Source organism: Pristis pectinata, chromosome 9 (assembly GCF_009764475.1).
Source record: "Pristis pectinata isolate sPriPec2 chromosome 9, sPriPec2.1.pri, whole genome shotgun sequence".
Taxonomy (NCBI): Eukaryota; Metazoa; Chordata; class Chondrichthyes; order Rhinopristiformes; family Pristidae; genus Pristis; species Pristis pectinata.
Window position 1 is genome coordinate 14,042,876 of NC_067413.1, and position 15,697 is coordinate 14,058,572.

At 41.5% G+C, this 15,697-nt stretch overlaps 1 protein-coding gene across 7 annotated transcripts in view; it reads right to left on the reverse strand.

Annotated features, from left to right (window-relative positions):
- Positions 1-15,697, reverse strand: part of LOC127574151 (receptor-type tyrosine-protein phosphatase mu-like) — a 746,263-nt gene that overhangs the window by 18,258 nt on the left and 712,308 nt on the right. For all 7 annotated transcript variants that reach the window (XM_052022906.1, XM_052022912.1, XM_052022911.1 and 4 more), the window contains 2 exons: positions 2,383-2,499; positions 377-531 (listed from right to left, as the gene is read on the reverse strand). In XM_052022906.1, coding sequence (XP_051878866.1) covers positions 377-531; positions 2,383-2,499 — 272 coding nt within the window. The remainder of the gene's footprint in view (positions 1-376; positions 532-2,382; positions 2,500-15,697) is intronic.

A 15,697-nucleotide genomic window follows, 5' to 3' on the forward strand; every position in this document is an offset into this window, starting at 1 on the left:
GGTGGATCAAGACAAAACCTTCGAAAAGGCAACGAAGTTGAGACAAATTCATAACGTGACACAGTGCAAGATCTTTAGGATGAGTAGTAATGTAAATAAAGTCCTTCTCATTTGAATAATTACTAATTGGAGCACAATACCAGTTTTATGCTCAGTCATCAACTTGAAAGCACACAATACTTAGGACCGAACTAAGATGAAAGTAATCACATTACTGCATCCATATTATTGAAAATGTCAAAATTGAGGTTACTGGGTTTTGATAGATGAGATTATTAAGGGATATGGAACAAAGCCTGGAAATTGTACTGAATGATGGAATTGAGTGGGCTGAATCAACTACCTCGTCCTTGTGTACTAATGAGATTGCACCTACCTGCAATGTACCACAATAGGTCCAGCACCTGCTGGATTCTTTGTCTTTACACGTCGAACAAAACCCAGGAGCCCTGTAGCATGATATGGAACACCATGGTCTGGCCAGCCAGTGAAGTGGAGCTGCCTGATCTCTCGTATCTCATGGGCACCCCTCTGTTAAAAAGATGGGAGGAAACGTCTCCTTAAGAACCGTAGACACACAGGTGGAAAGTGCAGACACACAGCGAGGTGCAACATAAATTTGGAAGTCACCAACAATACTGTAAAGCGAATTTCCCATCTTCTGAAAATGGTCAAACGTAGAATCACAGAACTTTACGGCACAAACTGAAGCTGGTTTTCCCACTATGCCCATTCCGGTCCAATGAAGTACAGAGATCAATCCCTTGTCCCAGCTCTCGATCTGCGGCCTTGTAGGTTCCTTTAATGTGATGAGAATTTCTGCCTCCAACACCTTTTTAAGCAGGGAGTTCCTGACCCCTAATACTCTTTGAGTGAAAATCTTTTTTCTCTTTAGTCCTTCAACCTATTGCCTTAAATTTATATTCCACAGTTGTTGACCTTTTTATTCTGGGAAACAGGCCATCCCTATTCACCATATATAGATCTCTTGCCTGTTCCAAAGATAACAACCCCAGTACAGACAATCTTTAGTCATAATTAAAATTTTCAATCCCTGGCAACATTCTCATAAATCTCTGCAGCTGCTTTGGAGCTATCACATACTTCCTGGAAAGTGGTTACCAGAACTGCATGCAATAGTTTATGGTCTAACATATTTTATGCAATCCCAATATAAATTCTCTGCTCTTGTTCTCCGTACCTTGGTCTATAATGGAATATATCTTCTCTGGCACTCCATCTACCACCCCAAAGATTTACTCAAAATATATATCTGCCCAAACATATATCACCAGTGCAAAGTACCTGCAGGTGTACCATACAGAAAATGCTTTGCAGTTACATGCCCAGGTTACTCCGACAGTATCTCCCAAACCTCTACACCGAGATGGACAAGGGCAGCGGGCATATAGGAAAACCACCAACCGCAAACCACACACACGTTCACTTGAAAATATATCACCATTCATTCATCGACAGTTGGTGTAGATCTTGGAAATACAATATCACTGGAGAGTCCCTTCACCAGAATGACTGCAGTGGTCCAAGAAAGTGATGAACCACCACCTTCTCAAGAACAATAGGGAATAGGCAATAAGTGCTGATTTGGCCAGTGACACTCACATCCCAAGAATTAATAATGAATCAATACCTTCTTAACCACTGTCTTGTTACCTATGGGGATTTGTGGACATCCCCTGGTATAGTAAACATTGCATTATAAAAGGTCACATGGGGATAACTGAAAGTGATGGGTGTAATTGGGCGGTGCGGGCTTGTTGGGTTGGAAGGGCCTGTTACCATGCTGTATAAATAAATTTTAAAAGCTTTGTATGTAGGTGGCAAAAATTCACACTGAGACAGGTAAAATGAGACAGAAATTCATCTCACATGCACTGTAACCCAACTTCAAGGTGCCTTGATTAAATGGTGGCAAAATCATAAGCTTTCTCCTTGGAAACCACAAACTATTATGTGGAAAGAAACAAACTATAACAGCTTTAAAATATATTAAAGATTTAAACTCTTCTCTCCCAATCGACAACGTACAGCCACTCCCTCTCAGATGTGAACTATACCAGAAAAAGTTTATTTTAATTTTAAAAAATGGTGCAAAGCTGAAATAAAATCAGAAAATACTGGAGACACTCAGCATGTCGGGCAGCGAAAGAGAAAGAGAGTTAACATTTCAAGACCCTTCATCAGAGCTGTTGCCCTTTGAATAATCAGCAATTACTGTCATTCTCAATCCATTGCTGAGGAACAAAAGAGTTGTCCAAACATGATGCTTCAAGTGGGGCTCTAGCTCTTGGGCAACACTAGACCATGAATTAATTTCAGCAATGGAATGGCCTCAAGTTTGACATAAAGCATTTTCCTTACCTTCTCCACTGCAAATGTTCTGATGACATATTCTGCTAACAGTTCTGTCTCAATGAGAGTTACTTTGATGTCTCTGTAGATTTCTGTATCATCAGGCCAATACTTGCAGCACTTCACCTGTTAACCAAGAGCAGTATCAACGTAATCAGCAATTGGAGATATGTTCTCTTTATATAGCGATATTAGAAGGCATAATTAAAAGAGCTTGTTCACACAGATGAAGAAAGCAAAGTTATCTTCAGAAAAAAAACTGAAGCAATGTCTTGTTACTGTTTCAGCTTTTTTTATTAAAATAGACACAACCCTATCACTTCCTTCACTTCTAATATTGCTGCTGAACTTACCTCTTGACTATTTTAAGCTGCTTTTCTGAATTGCTTTTGCAGAATTGTGAAATTGCCCTGCAAATTTTCCACATAAGCTACAGTGCCGAACGCCTGTAGAGAATTCATGCGGTGCACCTGAATAGCAAACACATCTTCCTACTGAGCTGCTGAGTCCTGACATTATTCAGAAGGAAGCACTGACCCCTACATTAGTATTCCTGCTCTAGTCACTGAACTTCAATGATGTGAAAAGTGGCAGTTTAACTGAGATTTCAATTGACGGCCATTACTTCAACGTAAACCCATATACCGCTGGCCTTCAGATGAACATGTAATTACCTGATAATTTTCAATCCATTGCTTAGAAATAATGGAAATGCCCAAACATGATGCTACAGACGAGACAAACTATAGGTGGTGTACAGTACTGGCCATAAATAGCTTTCACTAACATGAGATGATCGCAAATTTGAGATTAAGAGGGTATGTTAATTATCATTTTAAGCATAAAAGTTTGAAGTGCTCATCATTGACCAGCAATGCATATTGGTAGCACATTTTACTTGGAACTTTCTTTCTACATATGTCTCTTCTTCTTCTTTGAAGGGGGAACAAAATGAGAATTTCAGTACAGCAAACCAACCTTTTCTGCATTCTCGGGAGAAGCTATTCTGTTTAATAATACTTCCAGGAATGGATAAATCTGATTAATAAAGAGAACATTCTTCATGGATGACTTCTGTTATTAGATCAAGAGGGTCTACCACGGATATACTTCAAATCTCCTTTCCTTTATACTGGAAGGTCACAGTCTTTTCAGCAGTGCTTAAAATCTTTAAGTGATGGCCATGTTGAGCTTTTAAAAGAACATTTTGTCTTTTATTTCTGGCACCAATTGTGTCTGTAATCTCTTTCCACTGCTGGGTGAATCTCAACTATTAGAAGTTCCTAGATCTTCACATGTTGTTTTTTGGCATCCAATTACCTGGCTTTCTGGCCAAGTGCAACTGCAACAGCAGGTTGAATATAAATTCTACCCTATAAAAGTTGTCTGTAAGTCTGGTGCATTCTGCCTGTGACAGAAAAAGGTACCGTATCTCATAAGATACTCTAGGTCTAATGATAATCATGTTCCCTCAGTTTCCTTTTAGATGAATAGACACAAGGCAAATATCAGTGCAAGCGGGAAAAGTGCTGGTGCACTGATAGCAGCAGGTAGAAATGCAGACATGAAGTTAAGAAAGTGCACAACCTTTCACAACAGAGTTTTCCTTGTGTCAACTTAGGAAAAGCTCACAAACCAGTTTGCAGGAAGTTATCAAAGAAGCTTTGGTACCAAGATACATATACAAGGTACATATAAGGAGATATTCAGGCAGCTAGGCAGGTTTGGAGTGTTTTAAAGGAGAAAAATGAAGCCTAGGATGGGAACAGCATGGGTTTAACAGCAGAAGCAGTGCTTGACTTGAAGGAATACAGGGCTGGAGAAGGTCCAAAAGATAATGAAGGATGAAGTCATGAATGAATTTATGAACAAGAAAGAGAATTTTAAATTCAAGGTCAGGGGTGAATGGGACGGTGTGTTTTGAGGTGGAAGCTTGAGTAGCAAGTTAATAGAAGGTGGAAGATATGAGGCTGGACAGGAGCATGGAATAGTCATGTCCAGAGACAGGTGTGAATTTTGGCAGCAGATGACCTGAGGTGCAGCAAAGTTCAATGACGTTATAGAGATGGAAATAGATGGCCTTAATAATGATGCAGATAAGTGCTTGGAAGCTCAAGTACAAAATTATGTCCACGTTAGATGTGTCTCAACTGACTTTTAATCATGTTGACAACCATTTTTTTAACCAATTACTCTGAGAAAATGAAATGTGGGCACACCCTCTTGGCCTCAAGGATTTTACATTTCTTGGTTTTTGTTAAGATTAACAACAATGCGAACTTTTTGCTTTAGATTATGGTTTCAGTTTTGCTCATGTGAATATGGGGTCAGACCCTCTTGTAGAAATAAGAGTGATTCTACTGTCATTGAAGTGTAAGGCAGAGAGCAACTTCCAGCAGCCACACATGCAGTTAGATGCAGGAATCAGGCATTGCCTGGCCCAAGTGGCCTTGCTCCTCTGGAAACTAGGCAATGTCTATATCCTGGTGAAACACTCACCACTCCTGTAACAGCCTGAAGCTCCTGCTGTATGCCCACTAAACAAGCTGGGAAAGGTTTGGGACTGTACATTTTATCCTAAGTAAATTTTTAACATGATGAGTCTTAATTAATGATAAACACCCTCCCCAGCATTGAAAATGATATTTTTCTGGGTGCAGAACATCATTCTTTCATATATTAATTATCGTTGGAGATTTTTAATGAATCACATTTTTTAAATGATCCCTCCCTTTCATAAGATACCTTTATTGGTCACATGTACATCGAAACACACAGTTAAATGCATCTTTTTGCGTAATGTCCTGGGGGCAGCCCGCAAGTGCTGCCACGCTTCCGGCGCCAACATAGCATGCCCACAACTTCCTAACCCGTACGTCTTTGGAATGTGGGAGGAAACCGGAGCACCCGGAAGAAACCCATGCAGACACAGGGAGAACATACAAACTCCTTATAGACAGTGGCCGGAGTTGAACCCGGGTCGCTGGTGCTGTAAGGCATTACGCTAACCGCTACACTACCTTGCCTGCCCAGATCCCTCTTTTATTACAACTTGTTCTCCCTCTTTCCCTTTTACTTTCTGCACCTGTTTTGATATTGAAGTAAATATCTAAATGGGCTTGATCCGGGGTCTCTGCTGCTCATTAATAATTCTTCAATCGGATTGGTGAAGGAGAGAATTATTTGTCTTGTCCGTACAAGGCTCAGATCCCCTGTGTAAGGTGTTACACTGAAATGACTCTCTGAAGTCCAGTGTAAAAGCTCCTGCAGATATGATTGTAATGAATGCCTGATTTTACTATTGGGTGCAAGATCAGGCCCAGAATAATATAAATATACATACCTATTATAAACCCACAGCACAGTTTGAATCTCTTTAGGTACATTATATTAAAAGGATGTAGAACTTACTGACCAATATAAGAGATCTATAGGTAGAGTAACTGAAGCAACGACTGTTGATGCATTTTATCCTTTAGGACAATTGTTAAGAATTGTATGGGAGTTGCCATTTTAAGTAGAATAGCTTCCACGGGATTATAATGGCATGGTCAATATCCTAAATAGAGGCAGTTTATTGGGCAACAATTTCCTCTTTAATTATTTCACTGGGCAAAGCAAGATGACCGTACAAAAGGAGAAGTATACCGGTTACCTTTTAAACTCTCCAAATACTGTAAACTACCTCCAATTGATTACTTCATGTGTAATGGATGAAGAAAGGGAGACTGGGAAAGTCTGATAAGGTGCCTCACATTATTACATGTAGGTTTAAATCACAATTCAATGCACTTACCCTTTGATACACAGCTGCTAACAGAGCAGTCACAAACTCTTCCTCCCCACCCCCACACTCCACAGCCAAACCTGGCTGATGCCAATTTAAAGCAGCAAATTGCCATCAGCATATTGATTACCACAAAAGATTTCATTAATGTTTCATTAGAATGCTGCTGGCAGTGATCCAACAAATAAGATGCCTTTGTTAATTAGGTGATTACATTTTAATTTTTGAACAAATTACAGCCATGAAAATAAAAAATGAGAATCCATGTTCTCTATCCTTTCTAATTGACTTTGCCTTGCTCGTCATCTCCTGCCAAAGATCGACCACCCTTGCTGCTGTTTCTAAATACCTTGCTCTTTAACTTATGGATTTGACCATTAATCATGATTCAACTCCATTGTAAAAGACGTGTGTTGGGAATTAGGCAATGTCTCAAAACACAGACACACAATCTCTATGATCACAGGCGCACAGAGGCACAGATGCCAACATATGTGGGAATGCACACACATACAGAAACAGTGACACACATATACAGAGAGACATGAGTGTGTGCACACGCACACATATACAGTTTCTCACACACGCACACAAGACTGCACACACACAAAACACATTCATGCACACACATACTTACCCAGACACAATCACACACACACACACACACACACTAACACACAAGCACTGATAGATAAATATGCACACTCAAACACCTAAACCTACAATATAAAAATGGAAAAAGAAGCACATTTATCTGGTGAAAAAAACACTTGTAGTATGAGGTTTAAAAAAATGAATCAGAAAATTTTGGAAAGGCCCATAAGGTTAAAACAATTTCTATGAGACAGACAGATTAATATTTTAAAACCTGTTAGGGAATCATAGAAGTACAGCTCAGAGAAAGGCAATTTGACCATCGTGTCAGTGCCTGTTCTAGCTTTTCAACTGAAGCTATCTCGTGTAATCCCATTTCCCAACCCTTTTGGAAAATGCACAGGTTGTCGAGGTTTTTCCCTGAGACCAATACACTGAAAAGGTCAAAATCATTTCTCTCATCATCAAGTGATCCCTTGCACAAGTGAAAGAAAGAAGTACAAAACTGAGAAGATTTATGTTTTAAAAAGAGACAGTTATGCTGGCAAGGCTAAGGTGAGGGTAGGTACTGGCAGACGTGCTTGGGGTATTGGCCAATCGCTGATTTTTACAAGCTTAAGAAGAAAAGAAATAGAAGCAGAAGAAGCTTGCTCCATCCCTGAGTAAGAGCATGACTGATCTTTGACCTGGTGGTACTTTTCCACACTAACACCATATCCTTTGATTCCCTTAACATACATAAGATCTATCAATCTCTGCTAGCTAAAGTTAGGGTGCAGTAGTCCACAATGTCATGACTGGTGCTTCTTGCATAAGAAGAGTCGTGTCTGAGTAGAATGGCAAGGTATAAAGTCAAAGGCAGCTCTCAGTGTCTCCTGTCCCCTGAGTTGGTGTATTGTGCCTTCTGAGACTCCTGAGTCTTAAAAAAGGGATGGACTTTGACTGTAGCTCCACACCCAATACTAATTGCCATCAATCGATATAATCTATATTAACAACAATAACGGCAATGTGAAGATAGTTAGAAAGCAAATTGTGAGGAAGGCCCAAAGACTCTGCAGAGGATTAAGAACAGGCTAAGCGAGTAGACAAAAAAAATGATAGTTGGAGTTTAAAGGGGAGAAATATAAGATTAACCACTTCAGTAGAATGAACAAAAAAAATCTGTAAGTGTTACTTAAACACTGTGAGACTACTGAATGCTGCTGCTCAGAGACCTTAGCAGTGACTCATACAAGAACTACAGAAAGTCAGCATGCAGGTACAGCAATTAATGGCATTATTGCAAGAAGAGTACCAAAGTCTTGCCACAAATGAAGTAAAGCAATTTTCGTAAAACAACATCCAGAGTACTGAGTACAGTTTTTGTCCCACGTAAAAAAGGATATACTTGCCTTTGAGGTAATGTAGGGAAGGTTCATCAGAGTGATTCCTGGGATGAGGGCATTGCCCAGTAGGGAAAGATTGAGCAGAATGTTAAAGTTCTACCTAAACTGCAGGAAGAACTTCAAAACATATTCAGCTGTACTGCAGGCAAGACATTTGTGGAAAGATAATATTTCTTTCAATTAGTTGCTGTAACTTGTAAAGTCAGTGGGGATTTTCATTTCTTGGAGAAGAAGAGGGGAAAACAGTTTAAACTACATCAACATTTTTAAAAACATTTAAGTTGTGCAATTAAGTCATGTGTGCGGAAAGTTTTACCTCAGTAACTTGCTGCTTTCTCAATGCACGTCCATTGCACTACTGTTTAATGCACCAATCCAGGGACGATGGGGTTGGCTCACAGAATCTTATGTAGATATTGGTGAGTCTGGGAGCTGGGATTGGGTAGGCAGAGGACGAGCCCTGGCAGTGGATAAGAAGGAGATAGCATACCCCGGACCGAGCAGCAGAGATGGAGTTCTGAGACACCCAAAGTGGCAGCATGCTGGATAGTCCAGCCAAGGCAGTAGAATCCTGATATTGTGGAATCCTTATTTATCGTAATTTATGCAGGGTCTTAAGAATGGGCTTCTACTGTGTAGAGTTTAGAAGAATAGGATGTGATCTTATTGAAATGTGTAAGATTCTTGCTGGGGTTGGCAGATCTGATGCTGCAAGGAAGTGTCCCATCACAGGAGTGGAAGCACAATTTCAGAATAAGACTGACTTAAGGAGGATTTCGTTTCTTTCAGAGTGCTGTGAACCTCTGCAATTCTCTATCTCACAGAGTATGGATTTTAAGTCGTTTAGTATATTCAAGGCTGAGATCGATTTTTAGATTGGGGGAATCAAAGGTTATGGGGATCAGGCAAGTTCTGATCAGCCATGGCCTTCCTGAATGGTGAAATAGGCTCAAGGAGCTAACTGGTCTGTTCCAGCTCCCAGTTCTCAAGTTCTAAATAATTAAATTAAAAATATAAAAGAGATCAATAGAACTAGTTCCCTTCCAATTTTTTATAGCCAGAGGAGATGGATTCAGATAAAAATATTTGACAGAGAGTGCACAAAGGAAACAAAACTTCAGATCTGCAAAGGTTGCTATCTAGTCATGCATTAAAATAACTAAGGTATATGGAAGGCATTTCACAAGGAAAAAAAGGGGAAGGTTTTAATATAATTATCCATGGTACTTTCTGATGGTACATTTTGCATGTAGATTAAATTCACTCAGCATTGTCAGACACAGTACAGGACTAAAAATTCAGAAGTCTCTTTCTAAGTAGATAAGACCATAAGATAAAGGAGCAGAATTAGGCCACTCAGTCCATCTACTCTGCTCTGTCATTCAATTATGGCTGATTTTTTTCAACCCCACTATCAGTCTCTGCCTTAAATACACCCAATGACTTGGCCTCCACAGCCCTCTGTGGCAACGAATTCCACAGATTCACCACCCTCTGGCTGAAGAAATTTCTCATCTCAGTTTTAAAGGGACGTCCCTTATTCTGAGGGTGTGCCCTCGGATCCTAGACTCTCCTACAAATGGAAGCATCCTCTCCATGTCCACTCTATCCAGGCCTTCCAGTATCCAGTAGGTTTCAATGAGCTCTCCCTCATCCTTCTGAATTGCACTGAGTACAGGCCCAGAGACATCAAACATTCCTCATAGGTTAAGCCTTTTATTCCTGGGGTCATTCTTGTGAACCTCCTCTGGACCCTCTCCAGGGCCAGCACATCCTTCCTTAGATATGGGGCTCAAAATTGCTCACAATATTCCAAATGCAGTCTGACCAGCGCCTTAAAAAGCCTCAGCAGTACATCCATGCCCCTTTATCCCCACTCTCTGACTTCTGCCAGTCAGCCAATTTTCTATCCTTGCTGGTACCTTGCCTCTAACACCCATCTTGTTTAGCAGCCTTTTGTGAGGCACCTTGTCAAAGGCCTTCTGAAAATCCATGTAAGTAACATCCACCGACTCTCCTTTGTCGAACCTGTTTGTTACCTCCTCAAAGAATTCCAACAGATTTGTCAAGCAAGATCTCACCTTCACGAAACAGGGGAGATCTTACCTTCACCAACAGGGGAGATCTTGCCGAAACTGAATAAACAAGTAAAAACAGAAAATGCTGGTCTTGAATGGAATAAATATATCATTTAAAAAGTCTGTAATGAACGTTACATTGCTACTACTGTGAAAAAGAGAAATTTATTAAAAAACTGCTCAGAATGACATAGAACAGGAACAAGCCATTAGGCATAATTGTTTGCAGTCCCGACAGGCCTTGGAATTGGAATTAGTTTATTATTGTCACATGTACCGAGGTACAGTGAAAAACTTGTCCTGCATACCGTTCGTACAGCTCAACACCAGTGCATTGAAGTAGTACAAGGTAAAACAATAACAAAATGCAGAATAAACTGTAACAGCTACAGAGAAAGTGCAGTGCAGGTAGACAATAAGGTGCAAGGTCATAATGAGGTAGACTGTGAGATCAAGAGTCAATCTTGTTGTGCTAGGGAACCATTCATTAGTCTTATAACCATGGGATGGAAGCTGTCCTTCAGCCTGATGGCACATTCTCAGGCTTTTGTATCTTCTGCTGAATGGGAGGGGGGAGAAGAGAGAATGTCCAGGGTGGGTGGGTCTTTGATTATGCTGGCTGCTTTACTGAGGCAGCGAGAAGTGTGGACAGAGTCCATGGGCGGTGGGGGGAGGTGGGGGAGGCTGGTTTCCATGATGTCCTGGGCTGTGTCCAAAACCCTCTGCAGTTTCTTGAGGTCACAGGCAGAGCAGTTGGCATACCAAGCAGTGATGCATCTGGACAGGATGCTTTCTATGGTCCAGCAATAAAAATTGGTGAGGGTCAAAGGGGACAAGCCTGCTCCTCATTCTAATTATCTTTAACTACTCTGCTACATTCTCTTCCTGACTCCTTTCCATATTGCAATATCTCATCCAAAGACCTGCAGTGACTTCGGCTTCAACGCTCTACTCTAGAATCTCATCCCTCTCTCTGTAAAGGAATTCTTCCCCATTCCACCTTTTAGGCTAGTAATGACTACTTTCTATCAGAAGCTGCTTGAAATACTCTGCAGGTCAGGCAGCATCTGTGCAGAGTGAAACTGCAAATGTTTATAAAAAACGCAAAAAAGTCAGAGATTTAAATATTAAGTTGCAGAGATAAAATAGCCTTGAATGGAATACGTTGACAGGGAACTCTATCTCTGTTCTGTCTGGAGGGAGGTGAGGTGAGAGCAGAAGTCTGAGAAAAGGAGGAAACGTGAGAGAGAGCTCCGTCAACCACAGTAGAAGGGAAGCCATGTTCTGAAAAAGGAGGACATTTCAGATGTCCTGGAATGAAAGGTCTCATCTTGTGAGCAGATATGGCAGAGGAGGAGAAACTGGGAGAAATGGATGGCATCCTTATGAGAGACAGGGTGGGAAGAGGTGTAGTCTGGGTAGCTGTGGCAGTCAGTGAGTTTATAGTAAATGTCAGTGGATAGTTGCTCCCCCGAGATGGAAACAGAGAGATCCAAGAAAGGGAGAGAAGTGTCAGAATAGTCCAAGTGAATTTGAGAGCAGAGTGGAAGTTGGTAGTGGAGGTGATAAAATCGATGTTCTGCTCAGGTGCAGGAAGCAGCACCAATGCAGTCATTGATGTAGCAGAGAAAGAGTTTGGGAGTGGTACTAGAGAAGGATTGGAACAACGACTGTCCCACGTAGCCAATGAAAAGACAGATGCAGCTGGGACTCATGTGAGTGCCTATGGCTGCACCTTTGATTTGTAGGAAGTGGGAGGAGTCAAAAGAGAAGTTGTTTCGGGTAAGAACAAGTTCAGTCGGGGGAGGACAGCGTTGATGGAAGGGGACTAGTTGGATCTTTGTTACAGAAGGAAGCAGAGGGCTTCAAGACCTTCTTGATGGGGGATGGTAGGTGGTGGGGGAGTGGAGAAGTTGAGGCAGTAGATATCGCGATGGCAATTGGAGATGAAAAGGTGAAGAGTGGGTAAAAGGCCCGAGGGGGGGGTTCCGAGAGGAAGGAGTGTTGGAGACATGAGAAAGGGTCATCAGTGGGGGGTGAAAACTCTTTGCCAAAGAAGTAGGCATGGAGGCTGAGGCGACGGAAGAAGAACTTGACATCATGATGGACTCTGGTTTATTACTGGTATTGGTTCATTATTGTCACTTGTACCAAGGTACAGTGAAAACTTGTCTTGCATACCGATCGTACAGATCAATTCATTACACAGTGCATTGAGGTAGTACAGAGTAAAAACAGTAACAGAATACAGAGTAAAGTGTCACAGCTACAGGGAAGTGTGTCTCCATTTTCATGGTCCATGTGTCTTAAAGTATTTGTGCGATTCTGAGAGATTGTCTGTAAAAGCTGTCACAGTGAAAGATGGAGTTTCAAACCAAAACTAATGTTTGAGCCTATAGCACTGAGTTCATCACACAACGTGGCTAATTTCTCAGTTGGAAAATTCTTGGCCTCTGTTCACTCTGTCAATGAAAATAAAATACTAATGGCTTCCCTGTGGCTTTAAGTCTGTTGGGTTGTATGGAATTTCATTCCTCTGTGCTGGGTTAATCTTTCTCAACTAATGAGCTTCTTCCAGGAATAACGAAAATAGAGCTTTCTTTGAATGCCGTTGCCACATTTGGGAGCTGGCTGACAGACTCAGCTGGTGGAGCAGCCAAGCACACTCTTTACATCGCCACTCTACTACCACTGAAATAAAGGTTTTGAGTTTGCTGACATCTGTGGCAGTGTGGGCATCTCAAGGCAACAGATGCTGGTCTGGAAAACCGACATGCTCGAGTTCTGATTAGGGACAACAAGGTTTCCCGACTTGCTTCCAAAAACTCACTTAAATTTCACGGTGCAGGCCCTTGGTCAGGGGAAGTGGTCTGGGATGGAAGAGAGAGGCTAGACTTCAAGAGATTGCAGAGATAAGGAAGGACAGAGTGGGGATTTAAATTCAATCATCAGAAACAAAGCAACAAGATCCCTTAAACCTATTCCACCATTTAATAAGATCCAGGTCCATACAACTGCCCTTTCTCCAGAATCCTTAATATTGTTTGGTTAACAAAAATCCATGAATCTAATTTAAAGTTAACAACCGAGTTCACATCAATTGTTGTTTGCAGACAGGATAATAAATTTCTACTACCTGCTACATGCAGAACTGCTTCCTAACTTCAGTCCTGAAAGGCCTGGTTGCAAGGTTCACACTGTTGTCTGAGGCCTAATCTCTCCAAACAGTGGAGACAGTTTCTCTCCATTTGTCCCAACTGTTCCACATAATAGCTTCAGTACTTCAACCAAATCACCCCACCTTCTAAATCCTAAGGAATACAATCCTCATTGGTGCAATTTATCCTCATTATTTAACCCCGATATAATTCCGGTACGTCTTCCTTCAAGGCCCATCTACCTTCCCTAAGAGCTGGCGCCAAGAACTACTCACAGTGCTCCAGGTGTATCAGGATTAAATCTGAGGTATTGGGCAACCAAGGGCCAGTGTGGATCAGTGAAGACAAGGTGGTGAATAAGACTTGGTAGGGTACAGGATGGGAGGTACAGGATAGGTTGTACAGTATGTGAGGTATAGGATGCAAGGCTTCATACACAATTGAATATTGCTCTTCAGTTTGTCACACGGCACCTGGTTTTCTGAGCATTGAAGATCCTTGAGTACAAAGGTTGGGAGGTCATGGTGTGGTTATACAAGACGCTGGTGAGGCCGCACTTGGAGTATTGCGTTCAGTTTTGCTCACCCTCCTATAGGAAAGATGTTCTTAAACTGGAAAGAATGCAGAAATGATTTACAAGGATGTTGCCAGGTCTTGAGGGACTGAGTTATAGGGAGAGGTTGGACAGGCTAGGTAGTGTAGCGGTTAGTGTAACGCTGTTACAGCGCCAGTGACCCGAGTTCAATTCCGGCCACTGTCTGTTAGGAGTTTGTACATTCTCCCCGTGTCTGCGTGGGTTTCCTCCAAGTGCTCCGGTTTCCTCCCACATTCCAAAGATGCACGGCTTAGGAAGTTGTGAGTAGGCTGTGTTGGCACCGGAAGCGTGGCGACACTTGTGGGCTGCCCTCAGAACACTTGACACAAAAGATGCATTTCACTGTGTTTCAATGTATATGTGACTAATAAAGAAATCTTATCTTTATTCCTTGGAGCATAGGAAACTGAGAGGTGATCTTATAGATAAAATCATGTGTATAAAATCATGAGGGGGATAGATAGGGTAAATACACTCTGTCTTTTTCCCCAGGGTTGGGGAATCAAGAACTAGAGGGCATAGATTTAAGGTGAGAGGGGAAAGATTTAATAGGAACTTGAAGGGCAACTTTTTTTACACAGAGGGTGGTATGTATATGGAATGAACTGCCAGAGGAAGTGGTTGAGGCAGGTACAAAACAACTTTTCAAAGATAGTTGGAGATGTACATAGATAGGAAAGGTTTAGAAGGTTATGGGCCAAACACTGGCAAATGGGACTAGCTTGGATGGGGCATTCTGGACCAGTTAGACCCAAGGGCCTGTTTCTATGCTATATGACTCTGTGACTCCTTGACCCTCCAGACCAATGTCTTCCGTATAAAAGGAGATCTTTTATTCAATGTACTTGTACCTAAATATTCCCAGAGTCACAAGACACCTGAGTAATTATTCAGGCAATGGGGGTCCAATAAGCCTTAATTAGACACCTCAAGTTACCACGGACCTGAAGCACAAAGAGACTCTGGTAAGTAATAACAAAAAGACAGCTTTTTTTTTGAGACATGCCAGTTCACTGTCTCAACAGACAGCCAGCCAACCCTCAGCCATCCATTAAATTAAATATATTTTACTGCTAAACATATTGAAAAGTCATTAAGTAAAATTGCCACTTGTGTTTTTGCGATTCAGAGCAATGGGAGGGTTGGCAAAAGCAGCAGATGGATCTCTGTTAATAGCACATCAGAGGTTTTAATCCTATTACAAGCAGGGCAGATGTGAGCAGCTACATGATATGCCATTGTAGAACTAGTTTATCGGGTAGGTTCATCAGAGGAAAACAGTCAAAACACAGCTTTCCTGTGACTTTGATATCAGGGATAGGGAGGGCAGTCTGGATCTGGGAAAACAATTCCTTTACTGGCAGCACAAAAGGAGGGAACAGAGCCCAAATTCAAGCGGAGCTTCTTGGTAAAGATAAGCAGTGACATGTGAACCAAAGACCTTTCTGTGGCTCTTGAATCCTCTGTAGTAGGCACACACTTATCTGGAGTAAGGTGAGTGGAGAATGCTTAAGTTATAATGATTAAAAATTGCTTTGGGAGTGAACGTGCTACAGGGAGCTCACAGCAGATTTTTTTGTTTATGCACTGGTTACTTATTTATTCATTTGCAAGATGTAAATATCACTGGCAACGCTGCCATTAATTATGATCTTAAACAGAGGAGACCTAAGAGTCAAGAATCATACATCAGCTGGACCAGTTAAGGACAGCAGATTCCATTG